Below are 16,473 nucleotides of genomic sequence, written 5' to 3'. Positions count from 1 at the left end.
TTCACCCACATTAATCCCATGATGCTCCTACTGACCCGCTTAAAAAAGGCCTTAGGGATCAGGATGGGGAGGCACTGGAATATAAAAAGGAACCTCAGGAGCACCGTCATCTTCACCGACTGTACCCTACCCGCCAAGGAGAGTGGCAACATATCCCACCTTTTAAACTCCTCTTCCATCTGCTCCACCAGCCTCGTCAAGTTGAGCTTGTGTAGGGCCCCCCAGCTCCTGGCCACCTGGATCCCCAGATACCGAAAACTCCTTCCCGCCCTCTTCAGTGGAAGCTCGTCTATCCCCCTTCCCTGGTCCTCTGGGTGTACGACAAAGAGCTCACTCTTCCCCACGTTGAGCTTATACCCGGAAAAGTCCCCAAATTCCCTGAGGATCCGCATCACCTCCGGCATCCCCCCCCACTGGGTCCGCCACATACAGTAACAGGTCATCGGCATACAACGAAACCTGGTGTCTCTCTCACTCCCTCCCCCCCCCCCACACCAGCCCCCTCCAGTTCCTGGACTCCCTTACAGCCATAGCCAAAGGCTTAATTGCCAATGCAAATAGCAAGGGGGATAGGCGGCACCCCTGCCTCGTCCCCTGGTACAGCCGAAAGTATTCCGACCTCCTCCGATTAGTGGCCACACTCGCCACCGGAGCTTCGTAAAGTACCCTAACCCAACTAATGAACCCCTCCCCGAACCCAAACCTCCTCAACACTTCCCACTCCACCCTATCGAAGGTCTTATCCGCGACCATCGCGCCACTATCTCCGCCTCTCCCTCCACTGTAGGCATCATGATTACGTAAAGGAGCCTCCGCACATTGGTATTCAGCTGCCTTCCCTTAACAAAACCCGTCTGGTCCTCGTGAATCACCCCCGGGACACAGTCCTCAATTCTGGTAGCCAACACCTTCGCTAACAGCTTCGCGTCCACGTTGAGGAGAGAGATTGGCCTATACGACCCACACTGTAATGGGTCCTTGTCCCGCTTCAAGATCAGCGAGATCAGCGCCTGGACATCGCCGGGGGTAGAGGCCCCCTCCCCCGCCCCACACTAATAGAGGGCCCAGCAGGTCCATGTACTTCCGGTAAAATTCCACTGGGAACCCATCTGGCCCCGGTGCCTTCCCCGCCTGCATACTCCCCAGCCCCTTAGTCAGCTCCTCCAGCCCTACCTGTGCCCCAAGCCCAGCCACCTGCTCCTCCTCCACCCTCCGGAACCTCAGGCGATCCAAAAATCGACGCATCTCCCCCTCCTCCATCCTCAGACCTATACAGCCCCTCATAAAAGTCTCTAAATACCCCGTTTATTCCCTCCGCACCGTGTTCCCCCCTTTATCGCTAACTCCCTCAATCTCCCTCTCTGCCTCCCGCTTCCGAAGCTGGTCTGCCATCATCCGGCTAGCCTTCTCCCCGTACTCGTACACCGCCCCTTGCGCTTTCCTCCACTGCACCTCTGCCTTCTTGGTGGTCAACAGGTCGAACTCGGCCTGGAGGCTTCGTCGCTCCTTGAGTAGCCCTCCCTCGGGGACCTCTGCATACCTCCTATCCACCCTTAAAATCTCCCCCACTAATCTCTCCCTCTCTCTCCTCTCCTCCTTCTCCTTGTGGCCCTAGTGGAGATTAGCTCTCCCCTAATCACCGCCTTCAGAGCCTCCCAGACCACCCCCACCTGCACCTCCCCATTATCGTTAGCCTCTAGATAGCTTTCAATACACACCCGGATCCGCCCGCTCACCACCTCATCCGCCAGCAAGCCCACATCCAGGCTCCACAGCGGGCGCTGGTCCCTCTCCTCCCCTAGCTCCAGCGCCACCCAATGTGGGGCATGGTCTGAGATGGCTATGGCCGAATACTCCGTGCCCTCCACCCTCGGAATTAGTGCCCTGCTCATAACAAAGAAGTCTATCCGGGAGTAGGCTTTATGGACGTGGGAAAACTCCATGGGTCCACTCCTCCCATCTGGTCCATAAACCCCCTCAGCACCTTGGCCGCCGCCGGCCTCTTACCCGTCCTGGACCTGGAGCGGTCCAATGCTGGATCCAGTACCGTGTTGAAGTCTTTCCCCGCCCCCCCCCATTATCAAGCTCCCTGCCTTAGGTCCGGAATCTGGCCCTACATGCGCCGCATAAATCTGGCATCGTCCCAATTCGGGGCATATACGTTCACTAATACCACCCGGACCCCCTGCAGCTTACCACCATCACATACCTACCTCCATTGTCTGCCACGATGTTCAGCGCCTCAAACGACACCTGCTTCCCCCCCCCCCGCAGATTAGCCATCCCCTTTTCTAGGCCAGCCACGTGCCCACGCCTCCCGCACTCTCCATTCCCCCCAACGGCAGACCCCCGCCCCGACTCTCTCTCCGAGCTCCAGCTCACCTTTGGCCAATGCAGCAGCAACCCAGTTTCCCCCCCCCCCCCCCCCCCCCCCAGCTGCGTTGCTCCCCCCATAGCACTCCCATAAGTCAGCTGACCCCGGCCACTCCTGCCACTCCCATCGACCCCCCCAGTGTGGTAGTCTCTCTTTCTCCCCCCCTGCTCCTGTCCATCAGCGGGCGCTCCTCTCCAACACCATTCTCCCCCCCCCCCCCCCCCCCGGCCCTGCCTTCCCTAGCGCGGGAAAAAGCCCGCGCTTTCCATCAGACCGGCCCGGCCTCTGGCGCATCTCCCTTTTGTAGCCTAATCCCAGCTCCCCCACCTGGGGCCTCCCATCTCCCCTCCCCCCAACGGGGCCCCGTCCTTCCAACCACCGACGCCCACACTCTCTCAAAAAAAAACCCTTTGAACCAATTCACCCTACCCCACCCAGCACCCAAGGAAACAATACAGAACAGAACATCCCCCAAAGCACAGTAACCACAGTCACCCCCGCGACCTCCCCTCACAACCGACTCTCAGTCCGTGTCCAACTTTTCGGCCTGAATAAAGGTCCACGCCTCTTCCGGCGTCTCAAAGTAATGGTGCCGGTCCTTAAACATGACCCACAGTCGCGCCGGCTGCAGCATCCCGAATTTCACCCCCTTCCGATGCAGAACCGCCTTAGCCAGGTTGTACCCGGCCCTCTTGGCCACCTCCGTGCTCTAGCCCTGGTATTTACGGACCTCTGCATTCTCCCAACCTGCTGCTCCACTCCTTTTTTGCCCATCTTAGGACACGCTCCCTGTCCACCAAGCGGTGGAACCGCACCAATACCGCCCGCGGCGGCTCGTTAGACTTGGGCCTCCTCGCCAAGACTCGGTGGGCCCCATCCAGCTCCAGGTGCCTCGGGAAGGCACCCGCACCCATCAACGTGTTCAGCATCGTGACCACATATGCTCCAGCATCCGACCCCACCACTCCCGGGAGACCCAGAATCCGCAGTTTTTTCCTCCTCGACCGACTCTCCATGTCCTCGAACTTCTCCTGCCATTTCTCATGCTGCGCCTCCACCTTCACCGCCAGGCCCAATATCTCGTCCTCATTCTCCGAGGCCTTCTGCCGCACCTCCCGAATTGGCGCCCCTTGGGCCTTCTGGGCCTCGACCACCTTGTCGATCGAAGCCTTCATCGGCTCCAGCAGCTCTGCTTTCAATTCCGTGAAGCAGCGCTTGAGAAACTCCTGCTCTCTTGTGCCCACTACGTCCACGCTGCCTGGTCTCCATCCGCCGCCATCTTGGCTTTCCTCCCTCGCCCTTTTCGCTGCACCAGAATTACTTTTTTCACCGCTCCACTCCTGGTCCAATCCATACAGTGCCGGGGAAATCGTACTGTCACCTTCGCACACTGGGAACCGTCGAACAAATGCTGCTGGGGCCCCTCAAAAGAGCCCAAAAGTCCGTTTCTGGCGGGAGCTGCCGAGCGTGCGACTTAGCTCAGCGTAGACGCAACCAGAAGTCACTGGACCTGGTATTGGGGAATGAGCCCGGCCAGGTGGTAGAAGTTTCAGTAGGGGAGCATTTCAGGAACAGTGACCATAATTCAGTAAGTTTTAAAGTTCTGGTGGACAAGGATAAGAGTGGTCCTAGGGTGAATGTGTTAAATTGGGGATAGACTAATTATAACATTATTAGGCGGGAACTGAAGAACCTAGATTGGGGGCGGATGTTTGAGGGTAAATCAACGTCTGACATGTGGGAGGTTTTCAAATGTCAGTTGAAAGGAATTCAGGACCGGCATGTTCCTGTGCGGAAGAAGAATAAATACAGCAAATTTCGGGAACCTTGGATAACGAGAGATATTGTAGGTCTCATCAAAAAGAAAAAGGAGGCATTTGTCAGGGCTAGAAGGCTGGGAACAGACGAAGCCCGTGTGGAATATAAGGAAAGTAGGAAGGAACTTAAGCAAGGAGTCAGGAGGGCTAAAAGGGGTCACGAAATGTCATTGGCAAATAGGGTTAAGAAAAATCCCAAGGCTTTTTACACTTGCATAAAAAGGAAGAGGGTAGCCAGGGAAAGGGTTGGCCCACTGAAGGACAGGCGAGGGAATCTATGTGTGGAGCCAGAGGAAATGGGCGAGGTACTAAATAAATACTTTGCATCAGTATTCACCAAAGAGAAGGAATTGGTGGATGTTGAGTCTGGAGAAGGGTGTGAAAATAGCCTGGTCACATCGAGATCCAAAAAGACGAGGTGTTGGCCGTCTTGAAAAATAATAAGGTAGATAAGTCCCCAGGGCCTGATGGGATCTACCCCAGAATACTGAAGGAGGCTGGAGAGGAAATTGCTGAGGCCTTGACAGAAATCTTTGGATCCTCACTGTCTTCAGGTGATGTCCCGGAGGACTGGAGAATAGCCAATGTTGTTCCTTTGTTTAAGAAGGATAGCAAGGATAATCCAGGGAACTACAGGCCGGTGAGCCTTACGTCAGTGGTAGGGAAATTACTGGAGAGAATTCTTCGAGACAGGATCTACTCCCATTTGGAAGCAAATGGACGTATTAGCGAGGGGCAGCACGGTTTTGTGAAGGGGAGGTTGTGTCTCACTAATTTGTTGGAGTTTTTCGAGGAGGTCGTAAAGATGATTGATGCAGGTAGGACAGTGAATGGTGTCTATATGGACTTCAGTAAGGCCTTTGACAAGGTCCCTCATGGCAGACTGGTACAAAAGGTGAAGTCACACGGGATCAGGGGTGAGCTGGCAAGATGGATACAGAACAGGCTAGGTCATAGAAGGCAGAGAGTAGCAATGGAAGGGTGCTTTTCTGATTGGAGGGCTGTGACTAGTGGTGTTCCGCAGGGATCAGTGCTGGGACCCTTGTTCGTAGTATGTATGTATGATTTGGAGGAAAATGTAACTGGTCTGATTAGTAAGTTTGCAAACGACACAAAGGTTAGTAGAATTGCGGATAGCGATGAGGACAGTCAGAGGATACAGCAGGATTTAGATTGTTTGGAGACTTGGGCGAAGAGATGGCAGATGGAGTTTAATCTGGACAAATGTGAGGTAATGCATTTTGGAAGGTTTAATGCAGGTAGGGAATATACAGTGAATGGTAGAACCCTCAAGAGTATTGACAGTCAGAGAGATCTAGGTGTACAGGTCCACAGGTCACTGAAAGGGACAACACCGGTGGAGAAGGTAATCAAGAAGGCATACAGCATGCTTGCCTTCATTGGCCGGGGCATTGAGTATAAAAATTGGCAAGTCATGTTGCAGCTGTATAGAACCTTAGTTCAACCACACTTGGAGTATAATGGAGGGCATTAGCTATGAGGAGAGGTTGAATAAACTTGGTTTGTTCTCACTGGAACGACGGAGGTTGAGGGGCGACCTGATAGAGATCTACAAAATTATGAGGTTCATAGACAGAGTGGATAGTCAGAGGCTTTTTCCCAGGGTAGAGGGGTCAATTACTAGGGGGCATAGGTTTAAGCTGCGAGGGGCAAAGTTTAGAGGAGATGTACGAGGCAAGTTTTTTATACAGAGGGTAGTGGGTGCCTGGAACTCGCTGCCGGAGGAGGTGGTGGAAGCAGGGACGATAGTGACATTTAAGGGGCATCTTGACAAATACATGAATAGGATGGGAATAGAGGGATACGGACCCAGGAAGTGCAGAAGATTTTAGTTTAGACGGGCAGCATGGTCGGCGCAGGCTTGGAGTGCCAAAGGGCCTGTTCCTGTGCTGTACATTTCTTTGTTCTTTTGTGGGTCTAGGGCCAATCCACCTAACCTGCACATCTTTGGACTGTGGGAGGAAACCGGAGCACTCAGAGGAGACCCACACAGACACGGGGAGAATGTACAAACTCCACACAGGCAGTAACCCAAGGCCGGAATGGAACCCGGGTCCCTGGTGTTGTGAGGTAGCAGTGCTAACCACTGTACCATTGTGTCGCCCTGTGTCTGCCAGCTGATTCTGTTTAGCTGTTAATCACTCCGTTCCTAATGTTCACATTTTTTGTGTTTAATTTATTTTAAAACAGTGCAGAACTGGTGTGTTAGAGAACATGCTGCCTGTGAATACCTATGTGTGCCTGCTCCCTACACTGACCAGAACTATGCCTGTCTGTGCCCAGATGGCATGGCACCTGATGCAACTGGACATACATGTGGGAAAGGTAAGATAAACAACATTTCTTAAATCAAAGTAAAAGCTAAACAAGAATAGAACAGTTTGGAGAAAAAGTCATTATTGACTTGAGCCTGAGGGGGCGCAGTGGTTAGCACTGCTGCCTCATGGCATCGAGGACCTAGGTTCGATCCGGCCCCGGATCACTGTCCGTGTGGAGTTTGCACATTCTCCCTATGTCTGCGTGGGTCTCACTCCCACAACCCAAAGATGTGCAGTGTAGGTGGATTGGCCACGCTAAGTTGCCTGTTGGGGAAAGAACGAATTGGGTACTCTAAGTTTATTTTTTTAAATTGTTGACTTGAGCCTAATCTTGGTGTCGCCTGGTACCTGGAAACCTGTACCTCACAGCCTGGGGGCCAGTTTAGCTCAGTTGGCTAGACAGCTGGTTGAGCTCCGCATGAGCAAGGCCAACATTGTGGGTTCAATTCCCGTAATGGCTGAGATTATTCACAAAGGCCCCATCTTTTTTTTAAATAAATTTAGAGTATCCAATTCATTTTTTTCCAATTAAGCAGCAATTTAGCGTGGCCAATCCACCTATCCTGCACATCTTTGGGTTGTGGGGGCGAAACCCACGCAAACACGGGGAGAATGTGCAAACTCCACACGGACAGTGACCCAGAGCCAGGATCGAACCTGGGACCTTGGCGCCGTGAGGCAGCAATGCTAACCCACTGCGCCACCGTGCTGCCCTAAGGCCCCACTTTCTTAACTTTGCTCCTTGTCTGAAGTGTGGTGAACCTCCGAATAGATACCAACCAGTCAGCTCTCCCCCTGAAAGGGGAAAGCAGCCTGTGGTTATCTTGGACTATAGCGACTTTACTTACTTTACCTCACAGCAAGAGTCACCTTACACTGCATAGTGGTCAGGAGTGGAAGTCCCGACTTAGCTCTTAACCGATTGCACTGAGGTCAATTTCAGTGTTCAGGCTGAGACACAGTAATTCGACACAGACCAGAAACTGAGCCTGTAAGCTACTGGTTTGAATGGTGGGATCTTTCAGGCATTAGTGTTTGGGCCTTAGCTGTTTACAATCTGTATTGATGGTTTAGATGAAGGGACCCAAGTGTGACGTACTACGTTTGCTAATTTAAAAAGTTAGGTGGGAAGGTAAGCTGTGATGGAGATGCAAAATATGCTGCTAAATATGTGGCCAAGAAGGAGCTGGTGGAGTGTGGGAAAAGACAAGGGCAGCAGACACATGGGAACATCACCATGGAAGTCCCCCCCCCCCCCCCCAAGCCACTCACCATCCTGACTCACCATTCTCTCACTGCCCCTGGGTCTAACTCCTGGAACTCCCTCCCTAACAGCACTGTGGTTGTACCTACACCACATGGATTGCAGCAGTTCAAGAAGACAGCTCACCACCTCCTCGAGGGCAATTAGGGATGGACAACAAATGCTGATCCAGCCAGAGACACCCAGATCCCCTGAATGAATTTTTAAAAGTTTGGAAGGAGAAATAGAAAAGCAGAACTTTTTTCAATGACTGAAATGTTGGAATCCAGGTGTTTGTGAACATGAATCTTGAGAAAGTTGACATGCTGGTACAACAAGCAATTAAGAATGCAGCTGGTTTTGTTAGCCTTTAAGGAAAAAAAGGATTGGAATAAAGAGTGAAGAAACTTTTTGCAATTGTATGAGACCACACCTGGAGTGCTGTGTCTTCTTAAGCAGTCCCTCAGGGTTGAGAATGACTTGCTTCCCACTAAAAATGTGTTCTCAGGTGACTGAGGAGTTCAAGGAGCGGCCTGCAGTCTCTGTCACAGGTGGACCAGATGATGGTCGGAAGAGCGGGTGGGGGGATGCCCGGATTGCCACGTGCTCATTTTGCTGACGCTTAGCTTCAGCTTGCTCTCGACAGTGAAACTCAAGGTGTTCAGCTTCTTCCCGGATGCTTTTCTTCCACTTTGGGCGGTCTTGGACCAGGGATTCCCAGGAGTAGTGTGTACTGTTTGGTCTCCTTAACGAAGGACGGATATATTTGCCTTAGAGTGAGTTCCACAGATGTTCACTAGACTGATTTGTGGGGTTACGTTCTTCTCCCATCGGGAGAAATTGAGTAAACCCGGCCCAAATTTCATGGAATTTAAGACTAAGAGTTGATCTCATTGAAATACATAAATTTTTTGTGATTTATGTGTCCCCCCTGGATGGTTGAGACCTAGGGGTCACAGTGACACAGTGGATAAAATTGCTACCTCACAGCGCCAGGGACCTGGGTTCAATTCCGACCTTTGGTGAATGTCTGCCTGCGTGGGTTTCCTCCGGATACTCCAATTTCCTCCCCACAGTCAAAGACGTGCAGGTTAGGTGAATTGGCCTCTTAGTGTCCAAAGATTAGGTGGGGTTATGGAAATGGGGCGGGGGAGTGGGTCGAGGTAGGGGTGCTCTTTCGGAGGGTCGGTGCAGACTCGATGGGCCGAATAGCACTGTAGGGATTCTATGGAACTCGGGGTTACAATCTCGGAATAAGGATTCAGCCATTTAGGGATTGAGATAAATTTCTCCACTCAGTGGGTTACGAATCTTTGGAATTTCCTACCCCAGAGAGCTGTAGAAGCTCAGGCATTGAATATATTCAAGGTACAGGTCGATAGGATTTTGGATCCCGAGGAAGTTGAGGAATATGAGGACAGTGTGAGAAGATAGTATTGAGACAGAAGATCGGCCATGATATTGCTAAAAGGCAAAGCAGGAGTGAGGAGCTGAATGGCTTCCTGCTCCCATCATTTATCTAGTTAATTTATTCACTGGATTTAGGTGTCACTGGCTAGACCAGCATTAATTGCCCATCCTTAATTGCAGCTCACCATCAGCTTCTCCAGGACAATTAGCAATGGGTAATGAATGCTGGTCTTGCCAGCGAAGCTCAAATCCCACAAATCAAATTTTCTTAAATGAGTAAGAGTGAACCATTCATCTCCACCATTTTAAAAAGAACATATTTTTATTGGCTTTTTAACATTTTATACATAAAACAAAACAACACAAAAAAAACAAAGCAAAAAGAATATCAGAAGACCCCCCCCCCCCTCAACAAACACTACATATATGACTCGAAAGATTAACCGCCTCTCTTCACCAGCCAACAGTGACCAACTCTTTAAAGTGAAGAATAAACAGACTCCATCTCTTATGGAACTCCCTCAATCACCCCCCTCAAGGCAAACTTTAAAAAAAAAATGTAGTGTACCCAATCCATTTTTTCCAATTAAGGAGCAATTTAGCGTGACCAGTCCACCTACCCTGCACATCTTTGGGTTGTGGGGGCGAAACTCACGCAAACGCAGGGAGAATGTGCACATTCCACACGGACAGTGACCCAGAGCCGGGATCGAACCTGGGACCTCCGCGCCGTGAGGCAGCAATGCTAACCACTATGCTGCCCTCCCTCAAGGTAAACTTACTGTCGCAAGATACTGAAACTCCATCCGGTCCCCCAACGACACTGAGGCACAGGGCAGAGAAGCTTACCTCCAGCCCAGCAGACCTGCCTGTGAGCAATCAGCAAGGCGAAAGTTAAAACATCCACCCCCGTCTGCTGCTCTGGCAGGTCCAACACCCCAAATATGGCCCCCAGGGCACTGGGATCCAAGAGCAAGATCGCCAATATTGTGCTGAAGAAAGAACCCCAAAAATTCTCCAACTTCGGACAGGACTACAACATGTGGACATGGTTGGCCGGGCCCCCCACTCCCCCACCGCTTGCATGTGTCCGCCACATCCCCAAACAACCGGCTCATCCTTGACCTAGTCTGGTGCGCCCTGTGCACCACCTTTAACTGTATTAAAGGTCCCGCACGTGAGGTTGAGGCATTCACCCTCCGCAATTCCTCCTCCAGCGCCACCCAGCTCTTCCTCCCATTTGGCCTTAACGCCCTCCAACCATCCCGTATCTTCCTCCCATAAATCACCGAGATGACCCCCCTTCCAACCCCATCACCGACAACACCCCCTCCAACAATGAGGGGGCAGTGCCGCTGGAAATGTCGGGAAAACCTTCCTTGCAAAATCCCTCCATAGAATCCCAAACATCTCCACCAACTCCTCCAAGCTCGCAAACTGCCCTTCCAAAAATCAGTCCTTAATTTCCACCACCCACTTCTCCTCCAAACCCCGAAATCTAACATCCAATCTTGCTGACTCAAACAAATGATTCTCTTGGATTGGCATTAGCTTAGAACCCGCCCCTGACTTAAAATGCTGCTGAAATTGCCTCCGTAGCTTTGGTGTGGCCACAACCATCAGGAATCCCAAGTGTTTCCCTGGGGCGAACATAGAACATTACAGCGCAGTACAGGCCCTTCGGCCCTCGATGTTGCGCCGACCTGTGAAACCACTCTAAAGCCCATCTACACTATTCCCTTATTGTCCATATGTCTATCCAATGTCCTTCGGGAGCGGTGCCGTTGCCAGAGCCCCCGACCCCCTACAAGAGCCTGCCTCCATCCTCACCCACATTACCTTCGGCTCCGTACCCCAGGCCTGCACCTTCTTGGCATTCACAGCCCAATAATAATACATCAGATTCGGCAGAGCCAAACCCCCTGGCTGTCGCTCTCTCTGAAGCACCGTTTTCCGAATCTTTGCTCTCTTTTTTAAAAAAAATAATTTTTATTAAAGGTTTTCATAAAATATCAATAACAAAATGAGAAAGAAAAAAGAACCCAACAGGGTTAAGTACAAAACACAATCTTAAAAAAAAGCAACCCCCCCCCCCCCCCCGTACATAAATAATAAATTAACATTAACCCCCCCGACTTAAGACAACAGATGTATACACCCCCTCAGACCCTCCAGTGTAAATAACATAATCAAAAATAAAGTAAACCCCCCCCCCCCCCGGCCCCCCCCGAGCTGCTGCTGCCATTGACCAATGTCTATCGTTCTGCCAGAAAGTCTAAGAGCAGTTGCCACCGCCTAAAGAACCCTTGTACCGACCCTCTCAAGGCGAATTTCACCCTCTCCAATTTAATGAACCCTGCCATATCGCTGATCCAGGATTCCACGCTTGGGGGCCTCGCATCTTTCCACTGAAGGAGAATCCTTCGCCGGGCTACCGGGAACGCAAAGGCCAGAATTCCGGCCTCTTTCGCCTCCTGCACTCCCAGCTCCTCTGCTACCCCAAATATTGCAAGCCCCCAGCCCGGTTTGACCCTGGATCCTACCACCCTCGACACCGTCCTCACTACGCCCTTCCAAAATTCCTCCAGCGCTGGGCATGCCCAGAACATATGGGTGTGATTTGCTGGGCTCCCCGAGCACCTAACACACCTGTCCTCACCCCCAAATAACCGGCTCATCCTTGTCCCGTTCATGTGTGCCCTCTGCAGTACCTTAAACTGTATGAGGCTGAGCCTCACGCACGAAGAGGAAGAGTTCACCCTCCCTAGGGCATCTGCCCACGTCCCCACCTCGATCTCCTCTCCCAACTCCTCCTCCCACTTACCTTTCAACTCCACCACCGAGGCCTCCTCCTCCTCCTCCTGCATCACCTGGTAAGTTTCCGAGACCTTCCCCACTCCCACCCACCGCCCCGAGAGCACCCTGTCCTGTGCTGTGTGTGGCAGTAGCCGCGGGAATTCCACCACCTGCCGTCTGGCAAACGCCTTTACCTGTAAGTATCTGAAGGTGTTCCCCAGGGGGAGCCCGTACTTCTCCTCCAGCTCACCCAAGCTCGCAAACTTTCCGTCCACAAACAGGTCCCCCAACTTTCGTATCCCTGCCCTGTGCCACCCCGAAAACCCTCCACCAGTTCTTCCTGGGGCGAACCTGTGGTTCCCCCGTAATGGGGTCCACGCCGAGTCCCCAACTCCCCCCCCCCCCCCCCCCCCCCCCTCCCCCCCCATGCCGCCTCCACTGCCCCCAAATTTTGAGGTCCGCCACCACCACCGGGCTCGTGGTATACCTCCTTGGAGGGAGCGGCAGCGGCGCCGTTGCCAGCGCGCCCAGACTCATACCCACACAGGACGCCATCTCCAGCCTCTTCCATGCAGCCCCCTCCCCCTCCATCACCCATTTGCGCACCATCGTCGCATTGGCGGCCCAGTAGTACCCACAGAGGTTGGGCAGCGCCAGCCCCCCCTATCTCTATTCCGCTCCAGGAACACCCTTCTCACCCTCGGAGTCCCTTGCGCCCACACAAACCCCATTATACTCCTGTTAACCCGCCTGAAAAAAGCCTTCGGGATAAACACTGGGAGGCACTGGAACAGGAACAAAAGCTTTGGGAGCACCATCATTTTGATTGACTGCACCCTACCCGCCAAGGACAGCGGCAACGCGTCCCACCTCTTGAACTCCTCTTCCGTTTGCTCCACTGGCCTTGTAAAGTTAAGCCTATGCAGGGCCCCCCAGCTCCTGGCTACCTGGACCCCCAAATATTTGACGCTCCTCTCCGCCCTTTTTAGTTGGAGCTGAACTACGAACAGCTCGCTCTTCCCCATATTGAGCTTGTACCCCAAAAAGTCCCCGAATTCCCTAAGGATCCTCATTACCTCCGGCATTCCTCCCACCGGGTCCGCCACATACAGCAGCAGGTCGTCCGCACAAAGCGACACCCTGTGCTCCTCCCCACCCCGCACTAACCCCCTCCAGCTCCTCGACTCTCTCAGTGCCATAGCCAGGGGTTCAGTCGCCAGTGCGAAGAGCAGGGGGGACAGGGGACACCCCTGTCTCGTCCCTCGGTGCAACCAAAAGTACTCGGCCCTCCTATTTATGGCCACTCTCGCCATCGGGACCTCATACAACAGCCTAACCCACCTCACAAACCCCTCCCCAAACCCGAACCTCTTCAGCACCTCCCACAGGTACCCCCACTCTACCCTATCGAAGGCTTTCTCAGCGTCCATCACCACCACTATCTCCGCCTCCCCCTCCCTCGCCGGCATCATGATAACGTTCAAAAGCCTCCGCACATTCGCGTTCAACTGTCTCCCCTTCACAAACCCCGTCTGGTCTTCATGGATGATCTGCGGCACACAATCCTCAATCCTCGTGGCTAAGACCTTCGCCAGCACCTTGGCATCTACATTTAGCAAGGAAATCGGTCTGTAAGACCCACATTGCAGGGGATCCTTGTCCCGCTTCAGGATCAAGGAGATCAGTGCCCGGGACATCGTTGGGGGTAAAGTCCCCCCCTCCCTTGCCTCATTAAAGGTCCTAACTAACAGCGGGCCCAACAGGTCCATATATTTTTTATAGAACTCGACCGGGAAACCATCCGGTCCCGGTGCCTTTCCCGCCTGTATGCTTCCTATCCCTTTGATCAGCTCCTCCAGCCCAATCAGGGCCCCCAGTCCCGCCACCAGTCCCTCTTCCACCTTTGGAAACCTCAATTGGTCCAGGAAACGGCCCATCCCTCCCTCCCTCCCGTGGGGGCTCGGATCGGTACAATTCCTCGTAGAAGTCCCTGAAGTCCCCATTGATGCCAACCCCACTCCGCACCACGCTCCCTCCCCTGTCCTTAACTCCCCCGATTTCCCTAGCTGCGTCCCGCTTCCGTAGCTGATGCGCCAGCATCCGGCTTGCCTTTTCCCCATACTCGTAGACCGCCCCCTGGGCCTTCCTCCACCGCACCTCTGCCTTCCTGGTGGTCACCAGGTCGAATTCGGCCTGGAAGCTGCGCCTCTTCCTCAACAATCCTTCCTCAGGCTCTTCCGCATACCTCCTGTCTACCCTCACCATCTCCCCCACCAGCCTCTCCCTCTCCCCCCGCTCCTTGTGGGCCCTAATGGAGATCAGCTCTCCCCTCACCACCGCCTTCAGTGCCTCCCATACCATCCCCACTCGGACCTCCCCGTTGTCGTTGGTCTCCAAGTACCTCTCGATACTTCCTCGGACTTCAGGTGTGTCTCCTGGAGCATAACCACATCCGCCTTGAGCCCCTTCAGGTGCGCGAACACGCGGGCCCGCTTAACCGGCCCATTCAGTCCCCATACATTCCAGGTTATCAGCCGGATCAGGGGGCTACCCGCCCCCCCTCCCCCGCCGACTAGCCAGGACCCCTCCTCGGCCAGCCACGCGCCCGCACCCCACACCCAGCCCGTTCCCCACAGCGGCATACCCCCGTCTCGACCCCCCCCCCCCCCGCTCCAGCTCCTCCTTAACCTTAGCAGCAGCAACTCGTTTCCCCCCCACCCCGGCTAAGACCCATCCTAGCTCGTTTACTCCCCCCATTGCACTTCCGCAAGTCAGCTGACTTCTGCTGACCCCGGCCACTCCCGCCTCCCCTTCGACTCCTCCCATTGTGTGGCACACCCTCCTCTCCAGCTCCCCATCCACAGGCTCTCCCCCTCCCCCCCTCCGTTCTAACCGCGGGAAACAATCCTCACTTTCCTGCCCCCCCCCCCCCCCCCCCTCCAGTCTTCGGCGCGGGAAAAAAACCTGCGCTTTCCACCTACCAGGCCCCGCAACCAACCAATACAGTGCCCAACCCGCCCCATCCACCCTCCCCAACCCGAAAGAGAAAAACACAGAGAAAAATGAAACCCAAAACAATGCAAAGCCCCCCTTCCCTTCCCGAACAACAAATAGGCATAACATATCCACCGCAGTCCCCAATCACCCATCCCGACCCTCAGTCTGTGTCCAGCCTCTCGGCCTGAACAAAGGCCCACGCCTCCTCCGGAGACTCAAAATACTGGTGCCAGTCCTTGTAGGTAACCCACAGTCGCGCTATCTGCAACATGCCTAACTTCACCCCCTTCCTGTGCAGCACCGTCTTCACTCGAGTGTACCCGGCCCTCCTCTTCACCGCCTCCGCACTCCAGACCTGGTATATTTGTACATCTGCGTTCTCCCACCTGCTGCTTCTCTCCTTCTTGGCCCACCTGAGCACACACTCCCGATCGACGAACCGATGGAACCGCACCAGCACCGCCCGCGGAGGCTCGTTAGCTTTGGTCTTCCTCGCCAACACTCTATGGGCCCCTTCCAGCTCCAGGGGCCCCTGGAAGGACCCCGCTCCCATCAGCGAGTTCAACATGGTGACCACATAGGCCCCCACTTCTGGCCCCTCCGGGAGGCCCAGAATCCACAGATTCTTCCACCTCGACCGATTCTCCATCTCCTCGAACCGCTCCTGCCATTTCTTGTGGAGCGCCTCATGCGCCTCCACCTTTACTGCCAGGCCTAAGATCTCGTCCTCCTTGTCAGAGATCTTTTGTCGAGCCTCTCAGATCGCCACCCCCTGGGCCGTCTGTGTCTCCAGCAGCTTAACAATAGAAGCCTTCATCGGCTCTCGCAGGTCTGTTTTAATCTCTGTGAGGCAGCGCTGGATACCCTCCTGTTGCTCCTCCGCCCACTACCTCCACGCTGCCTGGTCTCCGCCCGCTGCCCTTTTGTCCTTCTTCCCTCCCTTCTTCTGGTCCACCACCACCTTTTTTGTCGCCCCGCTCCTAGTTAAAGCCATATACTGACGGGGAGCTGTTATTAACTCCTTCCCACACCGGGAAACGTTGAAAAAGTGCCGTTGGGGGCCCTGAAAAGAGCCCAAAAGTCCGTTTTTGCGGGAGCCGGCGAACGTGTGACTTAGCTCTGCATAGCCGTACCCGGAAGTCCGAATCTTTGCTCTCTTAACTTCCCCAGAGAAACGGTTCCACACCCACAAAAAACACTTTTGGTAAGAAGACCGGTAAACACTGGAATAAAAATTAAAACCATGGCAAAACAGTCATTTTTATCAACTGTACCCGGCCTGCCAATGATAGAGGGAAGCCACGATGCCCACTTAAGCTCGTGAAATCAATCCCGAGCAACCTGCACCCACAGATACTTGGAGTGCTTGCCACACAAACGGCAATCCCCCCAATCCAGTTCCCGGAGGGGAGACCAAAAAGCTTCTCCAAATTCAATTTGTATTCCAAAAAAACCCAAATCGCTTAAGCAGCCCCATTATATCCCCCACCGTGGGGA

At 53.7% G+C, this 16,473-nt stretch overlaps 1 protein-coding gene across 4 annotated transcripts in view; it reads left to right on the top strand.

The window, feature by feature from the left end:
• Positions 1-16,473, top strand: part of LOC140395297 (very low-density lipoprotein receptor-like) — a 129,307-nt gene that overhangs the window by 91,093 nt on the left and 21,741 nt on the right. For 3 of the 4 annotated variants that reach the window (XM_072482893.1, XM_072482890.1, XM_072482892.1), the window contains one exon: positions 6,403-6,537. The exons of the other annotated variant lie outside the window; for it this stretch is intronic. In XM_072482893.1, the coding sequence (XP_072338994.1) occupies positions 6,403-6,537 (135 nt within the window). The remainder of the gene's footprint in view (positions 1-6,402; positions 6,538-16,473) is intronic. 4 annotated transcript variants of the gene reach the window in all.

Source organism: Scyliorhinus torazame, chromosome 18 (assembly GCF_047496885.1).
Source record: "Scyliorhinus torazame isolate Kashiwa2021f chromosome 18, sScyTor2.1, whole genome shotgun sequence".
NCBI classification, from domain to species: Eukaryota; Metazoa; Chordata; class Chondrichthyes; order Carcharhiniformes; family Scyliorhinidae; genus Scyliorhinus; species Scyliorhinus torazame.
This window is presented reverse-complemented; position numbering and strand designations above follow the sequence as displayed.